The sequence below is a fragment of the Pecten maximus genome, chromosome 3, assembly GCF_902652985.1.
Source record: "Pecten maximus chromosome 3, xPecMax1.1, whole genome shotgun sequence".
In the NCBI taxonomy this organism is placed as follows: Eukaryota; Metazoa; Mollusca; class Bivalvia; order Pectinida; family Pectinidae; genus Pecten; species Pecten maximus.
In genome coordinates, this window is record NC_047017.1 from 2,740,665 (window position 1) to 2,758,523 (window position 17,859).

Below are 17,859 nucleotides of genomic sequence, written 5' to 3' on the forward strand. Positions count from 1 at the left end.
TGAATCCAATATATGTTTTGTAAGGAACATTAAATACTCATACACAGTAACAAGGAATAGCAGAATTCTTTTTTAAAATGATATATAATCAGCAACGGTACTATAGGACTTCATCCCAATATAACGTTGGCATAATATATAGTGATTATCAGAAATTAAGGTTTGGGCAGACAGTGTTTACAAAAACTTTTTTCATTTATATGCCGTCAGTAACACAAAACAACATTTCAACACAAAACGGCCTGTGTTGTGGGTTAGAATGAATCATTTACCATAGTATGATAAACTGCCATAGTAAACCTAGTCTTATGAATGACCTTTTTCTATAAATTGAACGAAACGGTGAAATATTTTATGAGTTGAATAATAAATAATGCTCAACATACGAATATACCAACTTAACAAATAATACTGTGTTACACTACTTGTGACCAGGTTTGAATAGAATTTATCTAAGGACTGGTGAGATATCAGTCAGTACACAAAACCTTGTATAGTAGCTAGATTACCAGAGCAACCAAAATTTCAAACCAAAATCAAACAAGGAAAACCTGTTGATAACGACCAACTACCATGGCAACAAAATTTTGGAATTTAAACAGCTGCATTCAAATCTACAAAATAACTTGTTCCCTTACATTTCTGTGAAGTTTTTTTGAAAAATCGGTCAACAAGTTTAGTAGGAGTAGTCCGGAAAAGAAAAACCTGCTGATAATGACCAGTAACCATGGCAACCACACTTCTTAAATTTAAACAGCTGTATTCACATCTACACGTGTTCTTCTATATTTGTGTGAAGTTTCATTGGAATCGGCCCAGCAATTTAGGAAGAATAGTTCAGACAAAGTTATTATCAAAAGTCCTGTTTACAGTGACCAGTTACAATAGTAACTAAAATTTTAAGAAAAAAAGTTGCATGATTCATTATATTTGTGTGAAGTTTCATTGGAATCTACCCATCGGTTTAGTAGGGGTTGTCATGACATACTTAAGGTATGGCTCTTATTGGAAAACCTGTTTATAGTGACCAGTTACAATAGTAACCATCATTTTGAGAAAACAAACTGGCGTGCGCATCTACACATGGCCCTTTATATGTGTGTGAAGTTTCATTGAGAATCGGCTCACCAGTTTAGGAGTTGTCAGGACAAACTTATCAGAAAACCTGTTTACAGTAACCAGTTTCCATAGCAACCACAATTTGGGGAAATAATTGCATGCACATATACACATAATCCTTTATATTTGTGTTTCATTATCATTATCGGCCCTTCGGTTTAGGAGTTGTCCGGACAAGACAGGTTGATATACAGACAAGATTGATTGATAGGTTGCAGTCTTGTGTCTGTGAACTTGTGGGGTGCAACGCACAAGTTTTAATGAGCTACGGACATCACATTAAATTTCCGTAACACAAAATTACATTAATTTTCATCTACTATAGGTGACGAAGATATTTGCACGGAATGAATTGTTAATTTACCCCACAAGTATATCGTAGTGAGTACAGACAGACAACCCGATTCCATCATATAACCCCTCCCCTCCTTAACTTCGTTGCGGGGTATAAAAATTACAATTATCTTTTGGGATATCAGAAAGTAATATCTTATATTTTCCCTGTTTTAAACTACATGTATTTATAGTTTAATTTATAGAAGAAAAAGAACAAAATATTAGGTTACGAGCCAAAACTATTCACTCTGTTCATAAGAGTATCACGAGGCTAGGTCATCGGACTGTTGCTGTTTTTAATATTTGAGATAACATATGCGATAAAGTTAATCATATATGACACAACATCCACAATATGACCGATAACAACCCCTTGAATGGGTCCAGGGTATATCAAATGAGATGAGCAATATCAATCTAAGTGTAAATATATAGGACATCTAGTGATACAAACTGCCCAAATCCGCTTGGCCTACATGCATCTACCATGTTACTGTCCTATTTTTTTCATAATTCTACTGTTCAGAGGTCTTCTCAAATCATATCATAAGGCGGCACGTGCTAATCACGCGATAAAACTGTTTGGATTCACTTAAAAAGTCATGTTCACTCATCATAATTTCTAAATCTATCGATGATAGATTATTGATCGATCAAGAACAGAAAGAGAAATATCTATATTAACCTTCACCTAAATAAGGATATGTGGTGGATACCTTTCAAGTTATCTAGCTATGTTTTGAAATATTATTTTAATGCATTTTGATGTAAATTGGTCAAAATCAATAATTCTATTCATTAAATAATATAAATAATATTAAATAATAAATACACAATAAAATGAATAAGATCATTATGCTGTTGTAAATCGATAAATCGGAGATGTACAATAATATGTACAGTTGTATAACCTCTGGACATCGCCGCCATATAAGTTCTTATGGATCAAACCACGCACCCTGCCTATCAAATAGGCGAGACCCATGGGTAGCTCCCACGCGTTCCAGCGTAAGGCACTTGCTTATTTCAGGCTATTGTTTATATCTGATCATATCGTACACACCGGGAACTATTAATCTGGCAAAACGTGTGTGTAGGCTACTTTTTGTGAATGTACCTACACAAAATGTATTTTGTTTCACACTTAAAGAACGTCGCACAGATGGACAAGGAACCCCCTTTTGTAGATATCTTAACAACATACCTGACAAATTAAAATGGTAAAAATACTGAGTGTACGGTAATAAAAAAGCAAACATTAAAAGGATGCAGATATTTTCCGATTGCTATGGACACAATGTAATCATGCGAAGAAATATGCTATCGGAAACTGTACTTATTTAATTAGTATTCTTACAATGATATAACAGATGTTGTTAGTCTAACATGTTTCCACAACTCACTGATCCGCAAATCACAAAATGTCACCTTGAACAGGGATGAAGTGCATGCTTATAGAACTCATGTTCATTGAAGTGTAGCAAAAACAAAGCATATTTTGAGACTTCTAAATGGAGTATATATTATGGCCATTATTAATTTCAAGATGTAACTATCCGTCGGATTGGATAACCCTTCACGAGGAGTATTCTCACCGCCACATCTTCCGAAGTAGACTTCCGACACACTTCTGCAATGGTTTCTGTTTTCGCTGTTGGAAACAAGTTCACTAGTCTCGACACTGCCTCGGTAAATTCTCGTTGAATCGCACCTTCCCTCGCATTCTGTATTTTTTCGTTGTATTTTTCCTCAAACTCTTTAAATTGTCGTTTTTGTCGCTCTTTCTCCAGGTTAGCTTGTTCAGTGACTCGCATTAATCTACCCATCCGATAAGCGTCAATGTGGGTATTGTCGAGTTTTTTCTTAGTTAGAATAGATATAAAGATCAATATCGCGATCCCAATCAGAGCAATCACGATGTAATACCAGTATTTCTTCAACCAAGTTTTCATATCTTCTAAGTTATCATCATTAAATATTTTACCAAGACGTTTGATAACATCGTTAGGGTAATTTCGAATACATTGGTGTTTTTTGTCACAAATCCCGGCGTTGTTGTAACATGATTCACCGGCGTCCCGATAAAGGATCTCATCGGATACACCAATAATTTCAAAGTTTTTGGCAGGTTGGCATTTCGTGGCATTATCAGAACAACACAACATACACATGTTTTCCTCTGTTCCTGTGCACTGGCAGGTATCCATACCCTGTGATTCGCAAATACTTTTAGTGCATAATCCTTTCTCACACACTTTCTTTCCGCCATCACATGGTATTCCGTCCAATGAAAACGAACCATCCGGACATTCTCCACTAGTTCCATCGCATACCGATTCTTGTTTACACCTAGTTGCCTCCGCACATTCATGGTTATCAGTCGCTGGGATATAGGTACAATTCTTGCTGCAGCAGGGAGATAGTGTCCAAGAACACACCTTTCCTTGCTGTCTCCGGAAATTACATGGTCTATCAACTTCATGCGTAACATCGGATGGCACACAACACATATCATCGTAGAATTCACATAATCTAGAGCTGCCACAGTCGCACTCCTCGCCTACCTCCACAATGCCGTTTCCACAAACTGATCCTATCTCCCGACGAAGGCATTCACCCTTGTTAACAATGACAGGATAAATCTGACTCAAACTACAGCTCGAAAACATATTGTTGTTTGGTTTTGATCCATCTGCTGCATAAGGGAACATTATAAAGTTCCCAATCTCGTTACCTGGAGAACAAGACACGTCTGTAACATCGTCATGAGCACTTCCAAAGCTATGTCCAAACTCGTGTGCAACCGTCAGCGCCGCTCGATAGCTTGGAATTCTGCTGCCGTAATTAAAAAGTGATACTAAAGCTGTGTTAAGGTTGAATAATTCTCCCGACAAACTTAACCGCGTCTGACATATTCCTCCTGGGGGTCCATAGACGTCTGAATTCCCAACCCATGCAAGTCCTACGACTCCGTCTTCAAAGTCGCGGGACGTGAAGGCAATGCCGAGGCAGTAATCGTTGAAGTTGTACTTAGAAAACTGGTTTAGATAGGCATAAACGTCAGTGCTGTCAGACATTTTGTAATCATCCGCTGTTTCATTCGTGTGTATCGTGATCGCTGCAACAATAAATCCAACGTTGTCTCCCTTACCGTCTCCGTCGAAGTCTGTGCTTCTAAAAATGTGATCTGCACTTCCCACTAGGTACAATATTTCAGCTATAGTTTGCGAACGCGACGACTGGCCTATCCTGCTGAAGAAAGTGTGATCCACTACGATATGAAGCGTACAAGAATATGAGAATATCGCTGCTCGTTTTGCTCTTGAATGCTTATTCCGAACATTGGTCAAAAACATCGGCTGTTGAATGTCTGAACTATTAGCTGCACGGCAATGTTCTTTTTGTTTAAAATTATCAGGAGATTTTTTATCCATTAAATCAACTTTTCTATAAACTATAGAAACTCTAGAATCATCCATTCCGTCTGGGCTGTATTTTGACAATGGTTCCAAATAGAATATGCCGTCTTTAGTCTGTATAATGCCGTCAAATGTCCCTCTGTCAATTTTCCCATATACAAACGAACTCTTTTCTCCCAACACAGACCCTGAAAATACCGAAGACAGATCCATAGTTGAGAGCTGGCTGCCGGACCAAGTTGACTTTCCCATTGTTACATTTAAATCAGGTGAAAGGAGGCTTCTGTCGAGTTGTAAAACCAGAGTGAAGTCTTTCCCGTATGCATTAAAATGTACTATTTTGTCAGCATATGAATGTTCCTGTCTAACTGACGATGCAAACCTGTCAGAAACATTCAGTAAAACAGTTTTATATTCGCTCACATACGCTCGGATATTCTCGTCTGCTGTTCCATTTTTCCTTTCATTTTCTGACAAGTTGGTTTGTTTCGTCAAAAATGCAGAGTCACAGTTGACCATTATTGGCATATAATTAATGATTGTCGTAATAGTGATGAGATTATAACATAACTTTCTTGAAAACATATTTTCCGTTAAACTTCAATACGATGCTATACCGCGTCTAATGGAATCCAAACGAAGAATATTACCGTCCCTTCGTCTTCATATTTCCCCGGAACTTACACTACAGCGCATTGCATGCTGGGAGGAAAATGAATAGTAATCTACAAATGAGATTATTCCGGATTTTCCTTTTAAATATTTTCTAAAACAATAATTCATGTTAGTTGAATAAATGTGATAATGTATGCGGTTTAAATATCTACATTAAAATACCAGCTTTTTTCCTTGTTCTTTTTTCTCTAATGGAATTCCCCGTTTTATAAAGTATAATGCACTGCACTGTATTATCTACAGCCTTCGATCATTAGTTAAGTTTTGAGATGGCCCCCAAGAAAGACTATCCCATAACAAATGAGTTCGACAATGGTTCATAACAACTGAAATTGTTCAAATTTTATTCCACACATGGAAATCGTTTGTTTATCTATCTATTTACTCTTAATGAACTATCAATATATTTCTTTTGATAATTTAATTACTTTAATATCCGGATGATGTTTTGAGTCTCATTTTATTTTTACAACAATAATTGTGTTTCCTGTTTTTAAAAGCGACGATTTAGTGACGAAGATGAATAGCAACATTTGTATCGTCGATCATTCTTCTGGGAACCGATGTATTCATATCCATAATAACGGCGAAAATGTCACGCTGGGTGATTTATTAAGATCACCATCCTCTAATATGGTAAATTAATAATGTAGTCTACCATTCGTTCACGATTATGTCCACGCGACTATACATACAGCCACTTGTTGAGTTGTTCTCTATAATATGGCCATAGGCATAACGTTATTCCTCTTATCCCGTAATTATAAACAGATGTACATTGTAGGCGTCTTAATTTGATAAGAAATTGTAATGTCATATAATTGATATGGCGGATTCGAAGTACAACCAAAATGCAATGTAGTTTCAATTAATTAAATATGCAAATATCCGGAATTTTGTGGACATCCCTGCATATGAGTAACAGTGACTATTTTGGGTAATAAATAATCTGCTCAAATGCAGGATAGCTCGAATGACAAACACATAGATTTCTCTTATGCATTTTAACAGTCATGTCTCACTTTTGAATACAAAGAGTAATCAGTATGATTTAATATTTCATATTTTTTTTTTTTTTTGTAAACAACTTGTGGTTGAATTAAGGATATACGTATACCCATTTCTTCGTTGACTGTTACTGTTCAATGGTTTCTATATTCATATCTTGGTAGTAAAATGACCAATTTTAGTTCGATTTCAGTGTTATTAATTTGGAATAACGTTTGATCAAATATTTGTATTTCTATATAACTTGTCAGTTATAAGATTAAGTACATGTATACAGTACTAACATAAGATAGCCTCGTATTTCCTATGTAACTGTAAAACATTATTTTATCTCTCAGAATCGAAACTGTATCAATATATCTCTTTATTTCCAGAACTATTCAGAAGAAGATGTATATATAACCAGCAATGGAAAAATAGTTCATTTCCGTGATTCCCTTCAGGCGGGTGGTGTGTACCATGTCATCCTGAAACTGCTGGGGGGGAAAGGAGGTAATATATCTTGTGATCTCTGATAGGAAACATATACGACAGCATGCTAAAAAAAATGATTAAGATTTACAAAAAGACATGCATGACATTACATGTATTTATAGTTTTACTTGGAAACTATTGAAAATCTCAAATCTTGTTGAGTTTTAAAAAAACATGTCTTTCGTTTAAGACTTTACAACAACCTTGTAAATTATTTTTATTAAAAATTTCAGATTCTTGATAACAACAGATTTAAGAACAATAGCTGTGTATATATACGTAACAGACATTTGTGTATAACTTTTAAAAATTTGATTTGAAACCAAAAATCCTAGCCTGACTTCCATTCTCAAAAAAGATGTCTTGGTTTAGTCTTAACTAGGTTTTGAATTATTGCTGACCTGTATTATTTCACTCCTGGCCAGCTATACATATTTTTCTGTTCTGTCAAGAATAAATTCAGTGGCAGACAGGTAATTCATGGAAAAGCTAGCTTCACAATCATCATTTGCACTTGTGAGAAATGTTACAATTAATCATTTTTAATATGAACTATCTTATGGAATTATATCGGAGTAGGAGAAGATTATATTAAAAAAGATGATTTAAATATTATTACTTATTACTTAAACTGTGCACAGGGTTTGGATCCATGCTGAGAGCCATTGGAGCCCAAATTGAGAAAACTACTAACCATGAAGCCTGTCGGGACTTGAGTGGACGACGTATGCGAGATGTTAATAATGAGAAACAGTAAGTAAAACTACAATTTACTACATACTCTAGTACATTGATATATCTTGTGTCAGAAGTCAAATTCCAAATCTGAAAGCTGGTCAAACATTAAAACCTACCCCTACCAATTATACCATACATATACAGTTAAAACTAATTCTGAAGCAAACAATTAATATTCTCAAAGCAAGATCAAGTGGAAGTCTTGATCGTAACATTTATTTTAGAATTCTGAAAACATCACCAATTCATAAAAACTATCTTAATGGTTTTCCGTTAAAAAGCTTTTGTATACCAATAATATAATATTACGGAAAAATCCACTTATATGGAAACAAGCCCTGTTCTTGTTAAATGTACCCCTGTAATTTATAGGCATTATTGATTTTTTTTTTTTTTTTGTGTCAATAAGATATATATCTATACTGTGTGTGTCACTTTTTCCAGTTTGTGATTGACAGTGAAAACAATCTCAGTAACATATATAGCATCTTAAGCATATAGCAAGCATAATATTTTAAATAAATATTGTTTATTCACAATTGATGAAAAATAAAATGAATTCTAAATTCAGTTCAACGTTTGGTGATTGTTTAAAGGTTAAAAGAATGGATTGGAAAGAAAGCCCAAAAGGAGAAAGAAGAGGAAGAAAAAAGACAGGAGCGCCTTGCTAAGCGACGAGCGTTGCCTAATCACAAGTTTGATGACCCTCAGTATGACCAACAAAAGAATCTTGTTGCTGAAAATTTAGAGGATGCGCTCCAAAAAGGTAATGACATTATAGATAAGAAGGTAAACAACATGATATATTAAACAACACATAATAAAATCAAAATTTGATAATTGTTGTTTGCAAACAAAAAGATTTTGATATCATGCAGAGCATCCAGTAGACCCTTGAGAGTATGTTTTTTCACTCCCAAAAATGAGTGTTGACTCTTGGGATTGAAGGAACACGTCAATTTAACGCATGTTTTGACCTTTCAGATTTCCAAGAAATAGTCATTTGACATCTGAAATTGCTAAAATTTGAGGGTCAACTGGATGCCCTGTGATATGTATTTCTATTTCACTTGGATGCTGTGTCAGATATATTCCTACCGGTGAAACCGGGGTAACTATAGGTTCGTCCTTGTCCCTCTATCTGTCAGTCTATCCTCTCAGTTTTCCGCATTTTTCTCAGCCATACGTCAAGATATGTTGATGAAAGTTACTATTTTTAGCGGGGGTGGGGGGGTAGTGATAGGGGATGTGTTTTGCTTTAGCATTAGTCTCGAAATGCTTGTTAAATAGTAATTGTTTCATTTACTTGTTTACAACAGTTGAGAACTTGAGCAAATTGTTAGTTATATTCTTTCTATAGCTAATTGTTTTAGAGGCTCATCAGATGCAAGTTGTAAACTAGTATTGTGATGTAGAAAACTATCAGTTTCTGAGTAATTCCTATGTTCAGTGTTCCCTGAGAATAATAACGGTATTTTACAGTGGTACAAATTTTTTCGTAGGTTTACAAAAAGCGCAAACCATGCCTGGACCATCTCATAGTCTGGGAGCAGCCCCTGTCTCGTCTAGTTCATCAGAGTGTCGGAAAAGAACAACAGATTCACAACCACACAAGCCAGCAAAGGTTAAAAAGACCACAGAATGGTAGGTTTGGTGTATGAAAGTAAGGCAATCAATTCTAATGAATATATTTTCAAGAGGTAGATATTTTTATGTTGATTTGGAAGGAGAGACAGCAGTAACTCAAATATCTCTCGAATCTAATTATGGGGATATGACACTTTCAGGAAATGATGAACCAGACAATATTAAATTGACATGAGTGATCTTTACACCACCCTTTGTTTTGCTATGAAAAATTATTATTTCAATGTCTCAACTTTTTGGAGAAACTTGTAATTTCTTTTTCAAAAAGCAATTTTTCAAAATAAGGAGGGGAAAAAATGTCACATTCTTCGTAAATGTTTTAGTGATTACAGGGGGAATCCTATTTTAATTGAGAAATTTCTCCTATATTATGTAAGAATTTTATTTTTGGGGCATTTTATTTTACCATAATAAATTTGAACATTTTCTGTTTTTAAAAGAGAAAAAAACTACATCATCTTACCTTAAAAATGAGAATAATACAACACATTATTGCTAGTTTTATTTTTATCACATGAAAATGAGTTACCTCCCCTTTGTATTTCATTATATTGCGCTGTCGTTTACAAATTTTACACTATCATAGGATTAAGGTTCAATTGGAAATACTTTTCTGAGGAGATTGCATTTCATGAGTACCCCTTAACACATCAAAAAGATTTCAATTTAAAACAGATCCCTTGATTTCAAATACCTGTAATCTTATCATGCAATTGTTTTATTTCCTACTTTAAAAATAGATATTTGGAACTTAAATGCTGTACACAACAATGCTTTTACTTCCAGTAAAATTTCCTTTAGAAAAGTACATTGTTTTAAAATTTCTGTACAAGGCTGTAAGTACCGATTATATTGAATTCTGTGCAAACTTACACTAATGTTTTCTGTACAAACCTGCATGTACAATGTACTCGATAAGTGTAACATTTTCATTCTTAGTATATACTAATATAGCTTTTGGGGCCAGTTTGATCAATATTCCCATAACTAAAGGAAACGCTTTTACTTAAAATATTTTCTGAATGTTGATGAAACCAAGGCCAGAGCTACTCCAGTAAAATATCTACCCGGTGAGAGGACTCCAGGGGTTGACACTAACTTAGTTGCCTTGACAGACCGCTGGGCTGCCAGGTTTTGAAATGAGGCAGCCCGGGCTGCCAATGGTGAAACCCCTCCTAGGGGATTTGGGGGAAGGTCCCTAAAATGCAGTTTCCTGCTGACTAGTTCATTCTGAGCATAAAAATGTTAGATCTTACACCAACAGGTTTTATATAAACAGTTTTATGAAAATAAAATTATTGAAGTAAACGAGGAAAATTTTAGCTGGATATTATACATTTGGCTGAAAATGTTGGCAGCCCATGACCACATAGCTGCTGGTCTGGACATTTTGGCAGCCCAACCAGATTTCAAGCAGCCCAGGGCTGACGGGCTACTGTTATTGTCGATCCCTGGACTCCAGGTTTGTTATATAGGGACCACCCATAGAAGTAATTTAACTCATATGGTAACATACAATGAGCTTTATTTTCTCTAGCATTCGTAGATTTTCTTAATTTCCTGAGTTCTGTTGGATATATAATTTGCTGGCATTGCCTTCAGAAGATTTCAGACTGTTGAGTATCTACCTACTGTACCTACTTTTTCAGGCTTGGTTTTGACATTGAAGACCTGAGTGACAGTGACGAGAATGATGACATTTCATGTACAGTGTCAGGGAGGGAACCAGTTAACTCCAACAGCAGTGACAGTACACACTGTACGGACAATGGTGTTGCAAAAGATATGGAAACAGGTGACATTAAAAACTTGGATGAGAGTGAACACAGTGGTTCTGAGAATGTCAAAAACAGTAATTCAGAGAATATAAGCTTGGATAAGACAGAGACTCTAAAAGATTCCAGTGGGAACCGACTGTTGACAGCTTTAAGGGAAACCCCTCCTAAACTCACGGAAACGCTCCAGCAACAATCTGAACAGGTGAGAATTCATGTCAATAAATTTTACAGTGGACTCTGTATAAACCGAACTCCATTTGGACTATATAATTTGGCCAGTTTGTAGAGAGTTTTAGAATGTAGAGATTGCTGATTAGCAGGACATACATGTATACATTATATCGTACCTGTAGTTGTGTAACATGTTTGGGGTCAATATCACATTAAACGTGGGCCCTGTATGGACTTTGGTAGTGAACCAACTAGTTATACTACAGAAGCCAATATAAACAGATATAATGGTTACTAGTAGTTACTATTTTTACAGAAAACTAATAATATTATACTGTGACATATCATATCTCACTAGACCTGCTACACAGGGCAATGATGACTATCACGAAACTATGATGTCATCTACTTGTAGACTAGTTGAACTGGAATGGGCTGAATGCCAGAAGCCAGGTAGCTCAATTATTTAGAGCATATATCTAGAGTTCAGAGGTCCCAGGTTCGAGTCCCAGTCTAGTCGTTGCATTTTTCCTCTTCTGTTACACTAGTACAAACACAACTGATTAGATGTCCTCTAGATAACTATGATAGAAGTATCGGTAATATGCTCTACACAGCTACCTGCTGTTACTGCAGTACAATCGCAGCATGCTTACAGCATGATCCTAGCATAATTTGCATAATTGAAACATGCTGCAACCATATATGCTTTAACTAGTAAGAATATATAGTGGGGTAAATTAGGCGTCATGCTGCATCCACACTTCATTCATGCTGCAATTCCACGCTTCATTCATGCTGCAATTCCATGCTGCATTCATACTGCATGTATGCTGTGATCATGCTGCAAATTCATAAGGGTTGTAAAGAGCACATCAACACTAGAGGGGTCTGCTGACCATGTACTATATGTCTCAACAACCCTCAAACCTTGAGAAATAATACAGTCCAACTTGGTATATGTAGCTTCAGTACATTGTATTTTTTTTTTGTAATTTTTTATTTTTTTTTCAAGTTTATAACAATGCAAATATGTCATACATGAACAATTTAACTCTCACTTATTTTCATTCATTCAATGAGTCTTCATTCCTAATTAATTTCAGATTAACTTCAGTATTAATGTCAACTGGGAGCTAGTATACCCAAGACCCAAGTCATGACTAGCTAAAACACAGTAATGTGACACACTAGTTAAGTCTATACCCCGATCTTGGGCTTACTCACAATCTGTAGTTGTGGTAAAAAACAGTGACACATGTACAGTACAGATCATAACTCGGGAACTGACAGCTAAACTATCCTATCCGGGGATATCCCTAGTCATAGGACTAGAGAACTGACACAGATCAAGGCAAAGCATCTCCAGAGCCCCACTCGATTTGCACTCTTCTAGAATATATCTTCTGGTCACTCGATTTGTAGCTCTTCTGCTTCTGGAAGATCTTCTACCTCTTCCGTCTCGAAGCTGGAAGATTTATCTTCCAAGATGGGGGCCGGCCCCGGCGACCATGTTTTAAGTGTGCGAGTGATGATCGAGTTTCACTAGAGAAGGATATATGATACATACATGCATGTGTTTGTGTCATAGTGTTTGAGAAAACTTAAAATTTGTTTATTTTGGGTTATATTCTCCCGGTTTACTCGATTTACATATGACGGAATGCGATCTTCTTAGAAGGCTTCTCTTCTGAGAAAAGTGCAAATCGAGTGGGGCTCAGCCAATTCTATCTTTCTATCTCAGACCCCACTAACCTGTTTCAATCCTGTAACAACACAGGCTAACCATGGGATAATCGAAACCTGCCTAACATGAACATGTTGTTCATTTATTTGATAGGTTTTACATTCACTACATGCCACATGTTACGTGACAGTAAGATCTATTTTTGCCACATTTGTGTTTTACTTATACTTTGTATGCATACAACTCTTGGAAGTAGGATTATGAAGATGTTATCTGAATGTGTAAAGCTTTAAAAAAAATTAATCATAAAAGATGATAAATTTTACACTGCTATTTCATTTGTTATCAGCATCATTATTAATAGCATTGTCACTCATGTTAAGATTGATGAGATGATGAACAATTTAAATTACGGCATATATGCTTGGAAGTTATTTATTACTCTTTGAAAATAACTTTCCTAATCTTTATGATCAAAACCAAATTATTTGAGAAGTTTAGAAAAAGGTCGGGATTGGACAGAGTCCACTTTAGACAGAGTCCAGTTTAGACAGAGTCCACTGTTTTGAGAAATATTTCTTAATAGACTAAAGATATTTTTACTGGTGGATCAATTTCAAATCTTTCCTCTAGATGTGTATATCGATATCTCATTTAAGATATAATGACTGACCAAATCATTGATATATCTATATCTGCACATATCAATGTCTACTGTGTGTTTAGTTGTGTTTTATTTATTTCTATCTATAATGTTAATTCATATCCACATCTGACTTAATCGATAAAATTTATCAATGAAAATGTTAATATGGTATGCAGTTTATTTAAGCATAGATAATTTTAGAATTGCTTAAAACATAAATGAAAATTAAATCACTTTTATTTTTTTATTCATTTATTTATAAAACTGATACTGTTTATTTATTATACTTTTATTTTACATTTTTTACTTTTTCCTAATGTCAGCATTATGTTATGTACAATGTAGTTTAATTTGTTTGGATTTTCAAGATAGCTATCTATGCATGTATAGTATAAGGAAAATGTATCGATGCCCATGGAATCAGGTGCTTTTTGTGTGTACATATAGATGTAGATGGTAGAAATATATTTCTTACCTTAAAAATATACTTATGAATATTCATATAAAATTATTCTTATGAATATTCATATACTGTACATATTATTCTGATGAATATTCATATAAAGAATATTCTTATGAATATTCATATATCATAACTCTTATTTTCCTCATCACATCTGAAGTATTTGTTGGTGGGCATAGAAAAAATGCCCACTGATGTCTTACTTGCAATCAACAGCTGCTTGCTGGTAATATTTCACAAGAGAAAAACAACTTTAACTAAATTGAGTTTTTGAATGGGTAAATTATTGTGTAATGGTTTGTTTGGGTTTTTTTTTACATTTTTCTTTTTTTTTGTTCTCAAGGATGAACTGTTGGATCTTGACCGTATTTCATCTGTTGAGGAACTAGAGGCCCTGAGTCTAGACAAGTTAAAGAAGGAACTGATGGCCAGGGGGATGAAATGTGGAGGGACACTTCAGCAGAGAGCTGAGAGACTGTACAGTGTTAGAGGGTTGACCTCTGATCAAATTAAGCCATCTCTGTTGGCTAAAAGAACATGAGTTCCGGCTTCAGATGACAATTTTAAGAAATAGAAAATCAATGACATAAAGGCTAGCAGAATGTATCTTGCAAATATACGATAAATTCTCAGCGGCCATGTTATGCACATGTGTGTTCTCCATCCCAATTGGACCGGGAATGGTCAGGCAATGGTAGGATATCCAATATGTCTGCTTTAAAGGTAGAACTTTGTCCCATCAATATTCTGTAGACAGGTCTTTGTGAAATATTTTCCTGGTCACCTTTTTGTTCGTAAAAAGCTAAAATTACATTATACATGTAGTAGGTTGCAGGCCCTTTGGGAGAGCCAGAACAGCAAATTTTAATATTACACATATCCTGACCACTAGCATATAGGAATAAGCTTTTTAGGTCACCTGAGACAAAGTCTCAAGTGACCTATTCTAATCCCCTTTTGTCCGTCGTCGTGCGTCGTCCGTCCGTAAACAATTTACATTTTTGACTTCTCCAAAACCCCTAAACCAAATTCGATGAAATTTGGCTGGAAGCTTCTATGGCTAAAGGTCAACCAAAATTGTGAATTATATAGATGGAAGGGTCTTGAGGTGCTTTACCAAAATTGTGAATTTCATGACCCTTTGGTTTCAAGTTTGCCCCTGGGGAGGGGGTAAACTTTACTATAGTTTATATAGGGAAATCACATTATTGACTATAATTTGTTTGATTTTGATTGGAATGCATTCTAACTTGGTTAACATTATCAGCATGGAATGACAGTTTGATGGCATGCATATGTTGGCCCTGACTGACCCCCAGGGGCTGATGGGCGGGGCTAGAAAGTCAAATTGATTGAAATTTCAAAAATCTTCTTCTCTACTCTCAGATATGATGGAATCAAATAATCTTCATAGATGGAAGGGTCTTAAGGTACTTTACCAAAATTGTGAATTTCATGACCCTGGGGTCTTAAGTTTGCCCCTGGGAAGGGGGTAAACTTTACAATAGTTTATATAGGGAAATCACATTTTTGACGCTAATTTGTTTGATTTCGATTGGAATTCGTTCTAACTTGGTTAACATTATCAGCATGGGATAACAGTTTGATGGCAAGCACATGTTTGCCCTGACTGATCCTTAGACTGATGGGTCAGGCCAATAATAGTCAATTAAATTAACTGAAATATTTCAAATCTCAGGTGACCATTAAGGCCTATGGGCCTCTTGTTAATCCTAAGGTTCGCGGATCTAGTATTGGAGTAATGCAGCTGTGTTTTTATTCATTAAAAGGAAATGAAAAGGAAGAATAAAACTTCAATCTATTAATAGTAAATGGGAGGTAACTCCAAATTTGCAAAAAAGTCTAACTTAGAACTCTTCATGTTTAAGGAAACTGTACTTAATAATTATTGGAAAATTGTCGAGATTTTGTATGTTTGCCTGGTAATTAGCCAGAAGTGTTGATACAACTGGAGACAGGCCATCTTCACTGACATGCATACATATTTTATGATGCGCTTGATGAAGAATGGCATTATATAGTTCAACGAACCAAAAGTATTACTGTGCTTTTTGTGTTAAGATAACTTCATAAAAATTTATCATTTTTTCTGATTGACTATTATTGTATTGTGTTGCTAAAAAAGACCAGATGAAATTTTTTGGTTAACAGCAATGAAAATTAATAAATCATTTAAAATGAAAAAAAGTAAGTTTGATATTCACTATTAGATCTGATCAGACAAATACGTGGTAATGAGAAATTCAGTCTTGTGGTCTAATGTAAACCAATTTTCTTTTTACCGGTACTAACTTTTTCAAAACAATCTGTACTTGTTGTTTCACTTTACACAACAGTTTTATGAAACATGCCATAGCAGTTTACAGGTAACCACCAAGTCTATAAAGGTATTGATCCCTTTAGAAACACAATTGATTATAACTCATGAATAAAGAAACGGAACAAGACCGTATCTGTGACGATCACATATGTATTGAATTGTCATGAGATCAGCATGTCACATTTCAAACTTCTCAAGTTTCATGAGTGAGATATAGATCTGAACCTTGCCACAAATGTTCCTGAGATGCATGGTGCTGACCAAGTGCTCTTACTACTCTGACAGGTACCAAATCTAAGATGGCTGATCTTAAAGAACTTGTTATTTTTTTGTCTTATCATAAGTTCCACACAATAACAATTTATAATCCATGAAGTTTTATAGTCAGATGACAACTGAGGCCTCATGTTATTTTCCAGGTTGGTCAGAAATGGCCATCAGTACCATACTTAACTAAAGTTTAAAGTCAGATGATTGTGCAGGCCAATGGGCCTCTTGCCTTTGTAAAATAACCTTAAATACAATGTAAATAACAAATAAAATGTGTTGAAATGAAATCAATCTTGTTTTCAAATTATTTTAACAAGAGGCCCAAAGGGCTTCTTCGCTACTTGTAAATAATTTTGTGATTTTAAAAGTTCAAGTTTTAACTTGTCCCCTTCTGTGACTACACTGTAGATTTGTTAATCTGTTAGATAGCCCTCTTGTCAGTCACTGTAACTTGCAATTAAGGATCAAGGAATCTCACGAAATAGGATAGCAAACTTCAGTTGTCAAAATCAAAGACAGCCACGCACCGGATGATAATGTTTTTCTGTGCCACACTCAAAAGATCAAATGGGCACAACTAGGAATCAAGAGGAAGCTACTAATGAAGTTAGTTAAAAATCCTTCCAGTTTTTCTCAAGAAATAGCGATAGCAATCTTCGAATGTCAAGCGATAATAAACTTCAATTGTCAAACTTTTGTTTTTCTGTCACAGACTCAAAATCATAGGGGCATAACTTTGGAGGAAGAGGAACCCACAAAAATCCTTCCAGTACTTCTAAGGAATTAGCGAAAACAAGGATCATTTACAGATGGACGACAGACCATGCATGCAGGGTGATCTGAATAGTCCATTGTCTGATGGTGGAGGACTAAAAAGCAGTCCTGACGATTCATTTGTCATAGTATTACCATGGGGTACAGTTTTACTATTTATTCCTGTTAAGTGATATCACTTAATATACATAAACACTATGTGATTTCACTTAAACAAAACTTTTAAGCGATATCCGTTCATACGAAAGTGTTCACTCGACAGCAAACTAAAGAATATTCCTCTTACTGTCTGTGATATCACTTGACAACTAAG

General features: G+C 35.2%; 2 protein-coding genes across 2 annotated transcripts; one reads left to right on the forward strand and one right to left on the reverse strand.

Moving 5' to 3' along the window:
- Positions 1-2,785: 2,785 nt before the first annotated feature.
- LOC117322949 (disintegrin and metalloproteinase domain-containing protein 10-like) lies at positions 2,786-5,555 on the reverse strand. Its single transcript, XM_033877917.1, has one exon. The coding sequence runs from the start codon at positions 5,457-5,459 to the stop codon at positions 2,997-2,999; it is 2,463 nt and encodes an 820-aa protein (XP_033733808.1). The 5' UTR covers positions 5,460-5,555; the 3' UTR covers positions 2,786-2,996.
- A 461-nt stretch (positions 5,556-6,016) lies between these two features.
- Positions 6,017-15,169, forward strand: LOC117322950 (replication stress response regulator SDE2-like). The gene is made up of 7 exons (XM_033877918.1): positions 6,017-6,185; positions 6,932-7,049; positions 7,673-7,784; positions 8,366-8,535; positions 9,272-9,413; positions 11,066-11,396; positions 14,505-15,169. The coding sequence occupies exons 1-7, from the start codon at positions 6,069-6,071 to the stop codon at positions 14,700-14,702; spliced, it is 1,188 nt and encodes a 395-aa protein (XP_033733809.1). The 5' UTR covers positions 6,017-6,068; the 3' UTR covers positions 14,703-15,169.
- The last annotated feature ends 2,690 nt before the right edge of the window (positions 15,170-17,859 follow it).

Bases quoted from the DNA above. Each gene is read 5' to 3' on its own strand.
- LOC117322949 (XM_033877917.1), bottom strand. From the start codon at position 5,459: ATGTTTTCAAGAAAGTTATGTTATAATCTCATCACTATTACGACAATC.
- LOC117322950 (XM_033877918.1), top strand. From the start codon at position 6,069: ATGAATAGCAACATTTGTATCGTCGATCATTCTTCTGGGAACCGATGT. The intron at 6,186-6,931 runs GTAAATTAATAA...CTTTATTTCCAG, and splicing joins GATCACCATCCTCTAATATG to AACTATTCAGAAGAAGATGT. The intron at 7,050-7,672 runs GTAATATATCTT...AACTGTGCACAG, and splicing joins ACTGCTGGGGGGGAAAGGAG to GGTTTGGATCCATGCTGAGA.